At 41.5% G+C, this 13,257-nt stretch overlaps 1 protein-coding gene across 1 annotated transcript in view; it reads right to left on the bottom strand.

Annotated features, from left to right (window-relative positions):
* Positions 1–13,257, bottom strand: part of ARHGAP42 (Rho GTPase activating protein 42) — a 256,582-nt gene that overhangs the window by 184,206 nt on the left and 59,119 nt on the right. Inside the window, exon 2 of the mRNA XM_053670414.1 lies at positions 7,244–7,339. Coding sequence (XP_053526389.1) covers positions 7,244–7,339 — 96 coding nt within the window. The remainder of the gene's footprint in view (positions 1–7,243; positions 7,340–13,257) is intronic.

The following is a 13,257-nucleotide window of genomic DNA, read 5'->3' as shown; positions in this document are numbered from 1 at the left end:
CTCCTCAAAGCCTTCATTCACCCCTTCCCTAAATCTGAAATGTTCTCCTTAGTCCCCCTTCTCCAGCCACTTCCCCATGACTGATTTAAACATCCGTTCCTCCCGGTGGCTTCCCCTCACCTTCCCACTCACTCACCTAGGCCTGATCTATCTTGGAAATGTATGTACTGTAAGGTTGTTGTTGTTGCTGTTTTTAATATAAAGCTTTGCTAGGTTTTGCAGGGGGACTATTTATGCAGCAAATATTTACTAAGCCTCTGCTACAAATAAGAGCTCTAAAGTATTATGCAGGGCTAGAAATGGGAGTAAAACTTTCTAACCTCAAAGAGCATAACATTTGCGGAAGGAGATAAGAAACTGAGTTCTCTGTGAAAATGACTAAACTATTTTTTTTGTTTGTTTACCAGGACAAATCACAAAAGGAATAAATGGCTTTCAGGAAATTATTGTATATTAATAAGTTAAGACATTTTTTTCCTCTGAGACATGTGGCCAGTGGCATTAAGTTTCTTATTGTTTTTTTACAGCCTGAAATGAAAAAAGCTAAGCCTTTGAATTTTAAATTAAATCAAGTTACGGTCTTTAAAACACAGAGTTCATATGATGAAAGCATGAAGTGGCATGTTTTTTAGAGAAGAACTCCACCTGAAATGTGCATCTTTCCCAGCTGTTCCCATCCGTAACTGTGGGTGGTTTCTGTGTGGGTGCAAAAATAAGGATGGTTAAAAAAATGGAAAACAATAACTCAATTGTCCAAGTGAGAGTCTTTAAAAAGTAAAATATGCTTCCTCTACAGAGTTCAAAAGAAAATGTTATTTGTATAAACAACTTAGGCATTTGGGAAGGTTCCACTTCAAGAGGACTTCCTGGTTTATATAACCACATTTAACTGGGTTGTAATGAGGGTCTGTAATAACTGATGAATGTTGTTTTCATTCAGCAAATGAAAATGTAATATGTTTCCTCAAATTTAATAAAAATCACAGATCTCATTGGGAAGACTTTGGTTGTGGTTGGTAATGGTATTGTCTCTGGTTTGCAAACTTTCCCAAAGACATGCCCTAGAAGAGGCCACCCTTCAGCTGATGCATCACAATAGCATTAGATAATTATTCGTAGGAATCGTATTGGATGAGTGTTTATAGCTCATAACTAAACTGAAGAAAGTCTTTACAAAAGCACTCAATCATGTCACAGCTGAGTAGCTGACAGTTGAATTTTATCATTTTAAGTTGAAGAAAACAGATTCTTTTTTAGCTAAATTCACCTGACCTTTTAAATGTATTCCCTTCATTTATAAATTTATGGGTTTTTTAAACCTGAAACTCAGGTTACTATCTCTCAAAGTGTTTTTATACTGTATAGGAATCCCTTTTAAACACACAAAGCAAATGTCATACCTCCGATCCTAGACTATATTCCTACTTTATCACTTGGCAAACTGATCAAACAACACCTCTCCACTGGACCTAACAGATGCATCCTCAAAGTGAATGCATTTATTTGGCATAAGATTTATGCATTTTCCCACATTAATTTCTCTAACAAGAAAAATGAAGGGAAGGTTTCCGACTCCTCCCTTAAAAAAATATCTTCTACTTCACACCCTCTGGGCAAGCATCAGTGATCACTCTGAGGCTTCTGTCAATGTACCAAGATGACTTCAGACTCATGGCTCAGTCACTTGACCACTGTATCACACTATAGCACACCCAGCTTCGGCGACGTGATCCATCGACAAATATCTGCACCGGCGCAAAGCTCTACTCGCTCAGGAAGAAACAATGAAGTCCTTTGACCTAAAACAAGACTATTTTAAATTTCTCTCCTGTGGGTCTCATCTTTCAACATATTCTCCTAAAGAGAAGAGAATACAAAATATAGGGCACATCCCAGACAACACATTTAACTAAACAGTTAAAACTTGGATTAGGTTCCACTTACTATTTGTCCAGCTTACAATTTGTACATGGATTTCCATATAAAAGTGTTTGGGGGGGTTTTTTAGGATGCAACATGTTCTTCATTTTAAGAACTACCAAACACCCAATCATCAGTATTGCTGTGTCTGGAGATCCGCACTCAGACAGAGTAAATATCTGAACAGGAATACATTAGTTACGTCAAAAATATCTTGGCGATTATTACAAAACATATTCTATATGAATGACCTAATTGATGGCCTCATTTCTGCACTCAGTGTCGGGAACCATAACCTTAGCTGACAAGTGGCTGTGTGTTGTCTGTCACTACCACAGGAATTTTCTGTTTAGGTGTGTCTGAAGGAATGAAGTCCCCACCTAAAATATTTACTAGCAAACTGACTCTCCTTCTTGGTAAATGTTTAATCTCTTGAGGGCAAGGTTCACATTGCCCAAGACTCTGATGAGCATTAGCACAGGCCACCACACAAGCTGTTTATGCACAACTGCAACTGGACTTTCCGATGGTTTCCAAAATTACGTAGAATGAACAAGCATTGCCTCTTATCGATGACTAATATTTTTATTGGCACTAGTTCAGTGTGACTAACAATATTTCGTTTTTTTTGAAATCTAGACTTCTTTTAAGACTTTGGTTAAAAGTGATTTCAAATTATAGGCATTAAATGCAGAAACAAAACAGTAACTTGCGTACCCCAGCTTTGGTGTGGACATACATTCTGAAGTAATACACTAAGATTTATAGCTTTTATTACCCTTTACTCTCATGAGCTAAATTAACCTAGCGGATTCACAGTAATATCTTTGAGTTTATACTTGTTTAAATGAACCAGGGTAACCTGTTTTCAAGGGAATAGTACTTTAGTTTTTGTGGAGAAAGCCTTTTATTTCTCACTAGTTAGGTTTTAAGACTAGGCACTGACTCACGTGGGTTCACATGATTTCCATGCATGTACATGTCCCAGGACTGATACAGTGAGTATTGTCTTTTTGCATTTATATACATATTACTATGCAATTAGAGTTGATAAATGATACATTTTATACCTAGTCTACCCATATACTTACCTGAGGAGGAGTGAATCTTATCTTAGTTTATAGTCCTTCCCCTCCTCCACACCACAAATTTCCAAGCTCCAAGTGTCTAGCTACTCAACTCCTCACTTACTCCCAACTCAATGTCTTTACTCAGTTCAAAACTGAAGCAGTACAAAAAGTGGGCAGTTAGAACAGCTGTGTGAAGTTAAGTGGGGCGGCCTCATAAGCTGCTTCCCACCAGGCCAGCGCAGCAGTGGGCAGATAAAAGGGAGCCATCAAAAGCTCACCTGCAGCTCATTCATCCTTAGAAAAGAGAGGAGCAATGACCTCTTACTGCTCTTGAACAGACAGGAGGATGCTAAAAGGAGAGTGTCTGACGCTGCCCTGCTTGGGACTTTAATTCTGGAAACAACTAACCTGCTCTCTGAGCCACAGGAATTCCCCATGGCGTCCCAGACCATCATTCCCATGTTGCTTCCTTCCAAGCCCGCAATATGTCACTGATACCAAAACAAGAACACAAAAAAGCCAACAGGCACAAGGCCAAAAGGTGGGTGTAGAGAGGGACAGCTGAAGAGCAGGGCCAATTTACAGGCCAGACACAGGCCTACGAGTCTAAGAAATGCCCAGAACAGCTTCTACTAATTAGGTAATTATATTAATATAGAAACAGCTCCTTCTTCTCCTTAATTTGTTCCAGATCTGTTTTCCACGCTATCCCACTATACGCACACTAAAAGTAGACATCTTACTCATCTTCCTCCTGCACTCTCAGCCATGCCCACCAGCAGAACTAACAGAGAGTCTGCAAACGTCTTGACTTTATGATTATTTTGCACTGACATGGCTCACTTATAAAAGATGAGCTTTTCTGGTAAGTCATCACTTTCAGTGGTTGCATCTTTGGTTATGTCTCAAGACTACTCTAGAGGAGACGGTTGTGGCTGTTACGCAAAGCTAAGAGTCACAGCTGTCTCTGCTTTGTTCCTCTTTGACTGACTCAGAGGAATAAATAAAGAAGCTGAACGTGGGGCTTCAAAAAGCTATTTTAAAGATAGCTGACACTAAAAAAATATAGTGGAAATAAATAAACAAAGGCAAGTGACATTTTGTACGTTCCCATGTAGAATTGAGCATGACAAAGGGGGGTAAGGGCAGTTCCTGCCGTGGACCCGTGCCAGCCTCACCCAACAGCCTCAGGGATGCCTTTGAGGATCCCCGCCCTCGGTGCAATGGCCTGCCGTATCCTCACAGGAGCCCTGCGTGTTGGGAATGATCACTGAAAGCCTAGTACTTCTTTATTACACACCTTGTCACTCGTGACTATGTGGACTGCACTTGGAGGCTCAGTAAAAGCATTAAAAGGTTAGATGGTGAGGATATAAAAACATACCTATATTTTCACATTCATTGTTTAGAATAACTTATGTTTATAAATATCTTTACTCCAAGTTAGATTTTCCCTATCAAAGCATTGGTGTTTAAGCCATATTCCCTGTAATAGGAGCTAAATAAAATAAGTCTCCTGATATAAAAGTAGCAAACAATACAACACCCCTATAGAGTATTCACGTTGACCTAACTCCTCAAAGCCCTCTAAGCATTATCATTTAACTTAATGTTCGTCCATCTAATAAGCTTTCTCCTACTGATCAGTCTGCACCTTGCACATCGTACCTGCCAGAGCCACAACAACAACAACGTTCAGCCAAAGCGGAAAGAGACAAAGAGGCCAACATTAGCACAACCTGGGAAAACCACCTAATGTCTGCCTAGACCATGTAACATCGTGATTAAAACCCTACCTCTGCAGCTACTATGTGTGACTTTAAGAAGGTATTTTAAGAAGCACAGTGGAATTAAGGGAAATATGCTTACTATACTGTTAACAAGTAAAAGACGAACTAGAAGCAACCTGAATATACCATAAGGACTTCATAAATTCATGGATATAAATATGATGAAATATTCTAAAGTCATGAAATCATTAAAAATTGTATCTATACAAACCCAGAAGTATTCACTATAATCCTCTTTATAAAGAAAAGCATATACATATTATTCTATTAAAATATTACACAGAAATAAAAATAAATAAATTTTACAAGGAAAACTGTCATTTATTCAACAATTTACCCTGGCTGGTGTAGCTCAGTGGATTGAGCGTGGGCCTGTGAACCAAAAGATCGCGGTTCGATTCCCCATCAGGGCACATGGCTGGGTTGCAGGCCAGTTCCCAGCAGGGGATGCACCAGAAGCAACCATACATTGATATTTCTCTCCTTCCCTCCTTCCCTTCCCCTCTAAAGATAAATAAATAAAAATTTTTTAAAAGATTTAATAATTTAACAAAGGGTCTACCATGAGTCACACCCTAGGTCAGGCACTAGAGCTAAAATGGTACTTAAAAAAAAAAAATAGAAATCTGACCTCTGCCTTCTCGGAATTTACAGGTTTCATTACTAAGTCAAAATAATTGCAGTTATGTGAATATGTGGGTCTTCTTTTTTTTCTAAATAATAATGCTTATATATTAATATTTTTGTAATATTAATCTAAGCTTTTAGTAATCTAAACTTTGGTCTGGCTAGGTGTGTGTTACAAAGCCTGGATTGGGGGCTAGATATTTATGACAAATGTCAAGAAGTGGCACCCAAAACGACAGCTACTGTTCCAAATGTCACGGTGCATGTCACTGATGTCCTTGCCCTTTCATCCAGTAAAGAGAAAGAAGTCATGCTGCATCAGGCCCTTCTGGCAGTCCTCTCCCTTCTTGCTAGATGCTCCCTAACTACTCCCCAACCAAAGGACAAGCATGGCTCAGCCACCTTTCACTAGAGAGCTGAGAGCAGGGGAAGCCGTTTCTGATCCCAAGAGCCAGCCCCTCCACACACGGCTCAGGGTAACTAGCCCTCAGCTCCCCGGGGAGACCGCCAACCCGCCTGCGATGATCTATGCACAATGCAAATCCCACAAGCAGAAACGGATTGTCAAAGGACTCTGCACTTTGCCCAATAAATTTCTCCAGAAGAAACTCTCACGAATGTAAACAAGCTAAAGTCACACGGGGAATCAGAAACTCATTCAGCTTATCTTCTCCTGAGAGCCTTTCTCTTATGGAGATAACACTGCCCTTTCCTTGCACTGACAGCTTTGGACTTGCTACTTATTTACGAAAACTGCAAAAATACATTATTTAAAAATGCATACCATTGAGAAAACTATAAAAGAAATGGCAGAGGGAAGAGAGGAATGTGACTGTGGAGAGGCAGGTCAGGGGCCATAAATCTCTGCTACTCGAAGCGTGGTCTGTGCACCAGCAGCGTCGACGCCCCTTTCAAGGCTGCTGGGAACGCAGGCAGAGCTGCACACTCCACCCGAGACCTTCTCCATCGGGATGGCGTTTAATAAGGTCTCCTGGTGTGTCATACACACATAAAAGCTTGGGAGTCACTGTTCCAGATACCTGGAATGTTCTATTTTTATACCGGGAAGTGAGTACACTTAGTATTATTCTCTCAAATGTGTACACATTTTACACAGTCTTCTCATTATGTGACATGTCTCCAATTTTGCCTACACATGGACCCCATCCGTACAAACTGGCAAGTGGGGATTGTTACAATGTGGGAGAAAGAATTCTACATGAATCTGATCGTCAAACAGTGAACTCAGATACGGAGAGAACTTCAGAGATCACATAACCCAACCTCTTCACTTTATGGCAAACGAAACCATGTGGTTGAGGAAGGCGTCTGCCTTTTCCCAGGGTCAGACAGCTAAATCACTGTAGCAAAGCTGGATTAGGGCTCAAGTCTCCTGATCCCCACGCTCTGTGACCTACAACGCTGGTTTAATATGTCATGACTGAATTTTTCCCCTATGCAAACAAATATTCATGTTAAAAGACAAATCGGTATTAAGTAAAAAAATATACTTAATAACAGAGGCCTGATATGTACTAGTTTGAATGAATGGTCAACTTTGAGGGAGAGACATTGTCATCCACATTTTCTCAAAGGGCTGAGCGGAATTATAGAATTATTAAGGAATCCCCTTATGGGAGAAACCACAGAGCTCAATTTTAAAACAACCTATAATACCCTCTTCCACAGTCGCCAAAAATCGCCCTTTATCACAGTCAGAATAGTTTACATGTTTAATATTTGAGTCTGTGAATCTGTTTGATTTCAATGAAATCGGTATCTTAAGTAGGACTTTTAAAACTATTACTTAGGATATTGAAGAACAGTAGTACTCACCAATACTAATTTCATCATCTGTTTCAGCATCGCCAATACATTCAAACTGGAAATCTTGCAGTGACTGGGAAAACTTCTGTACTGCCATAGACAGATCTGTAATTCAAGTTTTAAAGTCATAAGTTGAAGGTACCATGGAACGCTCAAGTTTCCACATGTCATATTAGATAACTTTGATGTTAATACTATACTAACCAGAGCCTTTTAAGATACCAGCTTAACAAAAACAAGCTGAATGTAAAGAGATCACTAAAGAAATATTTTAAGAACTGGATATGCTCTGCTCAAAGGGATCTGCCTTTAAATAAGTTTTGGTGCCATTCGTGTGTATTATCTGAAGCCAACTTCCTGAAGGCTTTACCAAAGAATTACCATTCACTACCAAGAAATGGAGCGTTTATTCTATTTTTTTAAAGTGGAATGCTATTGAGGTTGCTGGTGGAGAAAAGAAAAAAAAAGCAGTCAACCTTTGATTAAAATGGGTCATCAATGTTATTCTCCAAGGGCTGTGAAACAGGTAGAGAATATATTTTTACCAATAAAATGCTGGTTTTGATCTCTTTCTAATGTGAAAGGCCACCTGGAATGTTGTTTACAGATAACCTTATGATTTATTTGAGACATACAAGTAAACATCTTCTTCAGTCCTGACTTCAATTTGAACAATGTCCAGAGGGTGGCTAAATCCAGAAAAAGGGGACTTCCACCAAGATGGAGGCATAGGTGGAAGCACTGCACCTTCTCGCACAACCAAGTTCAAAAACAACCAAGTTTTAGCAACAAAAACGCAGCCAAGCCACAGAAAATTTAACTACACGGAAGTCTGACAACAACCAACCCTTCAGCCAAACCAGTAAGAGGGGCAGAACCAGCAGCAGAGCGGGGTCAGGCAGGAAAGATCCACCAGACCCACCCGGGCTCAAGACCCAGGTACGCCAACAGCTGTGGGCGGATCCCAGGTGTGGAGAAGCGGGCAGACCCACTGAGGGCGCAAGGCAGTAGACCCACTGGGGGCTGATCACGGTCACACATTCCTGTGTAGATAGACCAGTGAAGGAGCTGGCAGTGAGGCAGACCACGCAGGCCCCTGGGAGGCTACGGAGGGAGCCACCATTGTCCCTGTCTGACCCCGCCCCTACATACAGCATCACAAACCAGCGACCTGGGTGGCCCCACACTGGTGGACACCTCCTCGTACCTAACAGGCACAACCAGATCAAAACATGGCTCAAGAACAACTCAGAGCCCCAGAGCTGATAAATCTAAGCGATGAAGAAATAGCCAAACTTTCAGCTGCACAGTTCAAAACACTGGTGATCAGGATGCTCATAGAATTGGTTGATTTTAGTCACAAATTAGAGGAACGTATGAAGGCTAAACTAATTGAAATGAATGGAAATGCACAGGAAACCAATAGTAATGGAAAGGAAACTGGGACTCAAATCAAAGGAGTGGACCAGAAAGAGGAAAAAAATGACCAAACAGAAAAGGATAAAGAAATAAGAATTCAAAAAAATGAGGAGAAGCTTAGGAACCTTCAGGACATCTTTAAACGTTCCAACATCTGAATTATAGGGGTGCCAGAAGGGGAAGAGGAACAGCCATGAGTGGAAAACTTATTTGAACAAATAATCAAGGAGAACTTCCCCAATCTGGCAAAGGAAAGAGACCTCCAGGAAATCCAGGAAGCTCAGAGAATCCCAAAGAAGTTCGACTCAAGAAGGAACACACCAAGGCACATCATAATTACATTACCCAAGATTAAAATGAAGGAGAGAATCCTAGAAGCAGCAAGAGATAAGGGGACAGTCACCTACAAAGGAGTTCCCATCAGACTGTCAGCGGATTTCTCAAAAGAGACCTTACAGGGAAGAAGAGGCTGGAAAGAACTATTCCAAGTCATGAAACCCAAAGACCTACATCCAAGATTGCTCTATCCAGCAAAGCTTTCATTTAGAATGGAAGGACAGATAAAGTGCTTCTCAGATAAGATCAAATTCAAGGAGTTCATCATCACCAAGCCCCTATTATATGAAATGTTAAAGGGACTTATCTAAGAAAAAGAAGATAAAAAAGATGAACAGTGAAAGGACAGCAAACTCACAGATATTAAGAACCACACCTAAAACAAAAGCAAACTAATAGGACAGCTAGATCAGGAACAGAACCATAGAAATGAAGATCACATGGAGGGTCAGCAAAAGGGGAGTGGGAGGAGGAGAAGGGGGGATAAGGTACAGAGAATAAGTAGCATAGATGGTAGGTAGAAAATAGATAGGGGGAGGGTAAGAGTAGTAGTATGGGAAATACAGAATCTAAAGAACTTGAGACACATGGTCATACACTAAAAAGGGGGAATGGTGGGGGAGGGGGTGTGCAGAGTGGAAGGGAATGAAGGGGGGAAATAGAACAACTGTAATGGCATAATCAATAAAATATATTTTAAAAATAAATAAATAAATAAATCCAGAAAAAGAATTCTTCTTTGTCCCTGAAGAGAATAAAGATGAGTCCAGAATAATGAGAAGGGAATCCCTGGGAGACAAAAGCCTGGGATGCAACCTGACAGAAGGACTAAGAAAGCAGACTCTGGAGCCAGGCTGCCTGGGTGGAAACCCAAGTCCGACCACCCACAGGACCTTGGGCAAATTATTTACCTTCTATGGGCCTGTTTCCTCAACTGTAAAAAGTGAGTGGCAATAGCATAACCACCTCATAGAGTTGTTTTAAGAATTAAGTAAGTTAATATTTGTAAAAGGTTTAAAACAGAGCCTGACATTTAAACACTATTTATGTTTGGTAAATAAAATTAAAAATAAATCAATCTGACAGTGCAGTATCTCAGAAGCGTTAAAGGTCCTACCTCTCAGAACTACTCCGGTCAACTATGCCAACACTTCCACAGAAGTTTGCACCAGTAGGAAAACTTTTGGGGGGGATTCACTCTATACTTCATCGAATGGTATCTCCCCTGGGCTCAAGTCCAATACCTGAACACTGACATTAAATTCAAGCAATAGGACGCAACAAAGAGTCTCTCTGACCAAACTTTAGCCAGGCTCCTCAGAGCATTCTTCTTATTAATATATCTTATTGATTATGCTATTACACTTGTCCCATTACCCCCTTCATTCCCCTCCACTCTGCACACCTCCTCCCACCCCCATTCCCCCCAATTTAGTTCATGTCTATGTGTCTTAAGTTCTTTAGCTTCTACATTTCCCATACTATTCTTGCCCTCTTCCCTGTCTGTATTCTACATACCACCTATGCTACTTATTCTCTGTACCTTTCCCTCCCTATTTCCTCCTCCCACTCCCCTATTGATAATCCTCCAGGTGATCTCCATTTCTGTGGTTCTGTTCCTGTTCTAGCTGTTTGCTGTGTTTGCTGAGTTTGCTTTCGTTTTAGGTGTGATTCTTAATAACTGTGAGTTTACTGTCTTCTTACTGTTCATGCTTTTTATCTTTTCTTTCTTAGATAAGTCCCTTTAACATTTCATTTAATAAGGGCTTGGTGTTGATGAACTCCTTGAACTTGACCTTATCTGAGAAGCACTTTATCTGCCCTTCTATTCTAAATGAAAACTTTTCTAGATAGAGTAATCTTGGATGTAGGTCCTTGCATTTCATGACTTGGAATACTTCTTTCCAGCCTCTTCTTGCCTTTAAGATCTCTTTTGAGAAATCCGCCGACAGTCTGATGGGAACTCCTTTGTAGGTGACTGTCCCCTTATCGCTTGCTGCTTTTAGAATTCTCTCCTTCATTTTAATCTTGGCTAATGTAATTATGATATGCCTTCCTGTGTTCTTCCTTGGGTCCAACTTCTTTGGGACTCTCTGAGCTTCCTGAACTTCCAGGCAGTCTATTGCCTTTGCCAGATTCAGGAAGTTCTCCTTTATTATTTGTTCAAAGTTTTCCACTTGTTGCTCTTCCTTTTCCCCTTCTGGTACCCCTGTAATTCAGATGTTGGAACGTTTAAAGATATCCTGGAGGTTCCTAAGCCTCTCCTCATTTTTCTGAATTCTTGTTTCTTCATTCTTTTCTTCCTTCTGGTCCATTCCATTGATTTGAGTTCGTTTTCTTCCCATCACTATTGATTCCCTGTGCATCTTCCTTCATTTCACCTAGCATAGCCTTCATTTTTTCATCTAACTTGCAACCAAAATCAACCAATTCTGTGAGCATCCTGATCATCAGTGCTTTGAACTGTGCATCTGATAGGTTGGCTATCTCTTGGTCGCTTAAAAGTATTGGCTCTGGGGCTTTGATCTGTTCTTCCATTTGAGCCATTATTGGGGGGGTCTGGTTGTGCCTGTTATTCGGTGAGGGGCGGAGCCTTAGGTGCTCACCAGGGTGGAGCAACCCAGGTTGCTGGGTTGTGATGCTGTACGAGGGGGCAGGGTTAGAGAGGGAACAATGGACCTTGCTCTGCTCTCTGCCGGATTTCAGTCACTTCCACCACTTCCCCCAAGCAAACTGGGCCCTTCTGGTGCTGATTCCTGGTGGGTGGGCTTATGTACATTCTAGTACCCTATAGGCCTGTCCAACGAACTCTCCTGTGAGGCTAGGCATCTCTCCTGGCACCTCAATCCCCATAAGTGTTTTCAATCAGAGCTTTTAGGCTTTATTTCCCAGCACTGGGGCCCTGGGTTGCACTGTCTGTCTCACTACCTGCTCCTCTGCCTGGTTTATCTGTGTGTGAATGTGTGACTGTGGTCAGCCAGCCACCTTACGCCCTCACTGGGTCTGCTCATTACCTCCCCTCGCCAGGGGTCTGCCAACCACCACCAGCCTACCCAGGTCCACCAGCCACTGCTTTTTCCTGACGCAACCCCTCTCTGCCGGGCCACCGACTCCGCCCCTCTTACAGGTTTGGATGAACGGTTATTGGAATTCCGTACAGTTCAATTTTCTGTCAGTTCTGGTTGTTTTTTTTGTTTCTAAATTTTTGTTGTCCTTAATTTTCATTGTGCAAGGAGGCACAGTATGTCTACCTATGCTTCCATCGTGGCCGGAAGTCTGAACTCTTTCCCAGGGCCCTCTTCTTAACTAGGCCCCTACTTCGGCTCCCCTTCCTCAGTGGCCCCACATAGCCTCGTTTTAGCCAGAATCCTGCCACGTCAATTTAGAGAGAATACCCAGCCTGGATATCTGATCAAATTCCTTCCCACCCTTGATGAAGAAGTTCTTGGCCATCCTCCTATCCTTGGTGTCTGCTGTTAGTAATCTTCCATTCACAGCACCCGCAACCTGCTCCATGGCTGTGTAAATCCCCATTTGTTCTCGTTGCATCCAGAGCTAAGCCTGATCTCTCTCCCCCTGTTGTGACACTCTTGGCATCTACAGCAACAGTCCTGAATAAAGTCTGCCTTACCCTTTTAGTAAGTGTCAGAATATTCTTTTCTTTAAGAGAACAATTATGGCTCCATGCCTAGACATGGCCCCATGATTTATTATGCTAACCCATCATTCATGAAACCCCAAGCCCGTGTACCTATCAAAGTGAGCACTCACACATGAATAGGTCTCCAAATATGAAGGTCACTTTCCGTACCACTGTGATCCAAGAACTCCCCAACACACTGACACCAAGAACACTTTTGAGGACCAGTGGCCTTGAGCCTCAGGGATGCTTTGAAAAAACAACAACAAATATAAACACACACACAAGACTGAATTTTTAAAAATATGGATTGGAAAATAAATCATGCTCTTGAAAGAGGATGTACAGTAACACCTCTCCCCAGAAGAGGGGTAAAATTGTGGGACCAGTTCACATTCTCCTTGAGAGGCACTTTCAATTTAAGAAAGCAGAAGTCTATCAGACTAAAAACGGCTCTGCTTTGGACTTTCAGGAAGAAAGACGAAGAGGGCCTCCGTAGTGAATAATCCATCAATGAGAAAAAGGCTTCATCAGAACTAGACTCTACCAATTAGCTGCAAAGCCATGAACACTCACTCATCCTTCCTGAGACCCATTGTTTCTCATCCAAACAACAGAGAATTAATAC

The sequence above is a fragment of the Artibeus jamaicensis genome, unplaced genomic scaffold (genome assembly GCF_021234435.1).
Source record: "Artibeus jamaicensis isolate MK-2021 breed Jamaican fruit bat unplaced genomic scaffold, CSHL_Jam_final contig_585, whole genome shotgun sequence".
Classification (NCBI taxonomy): Eukaryota; Metazoa; Chordata; class Mammalia; order Chiroptera; family Phyllostomidae; genus Artibeus; species Artibeus jamaicensis.
Note: the sequence above shows the minus strand (reverse complement) of the source record. Positions and strands in the feature narration are given on the sequence as shown.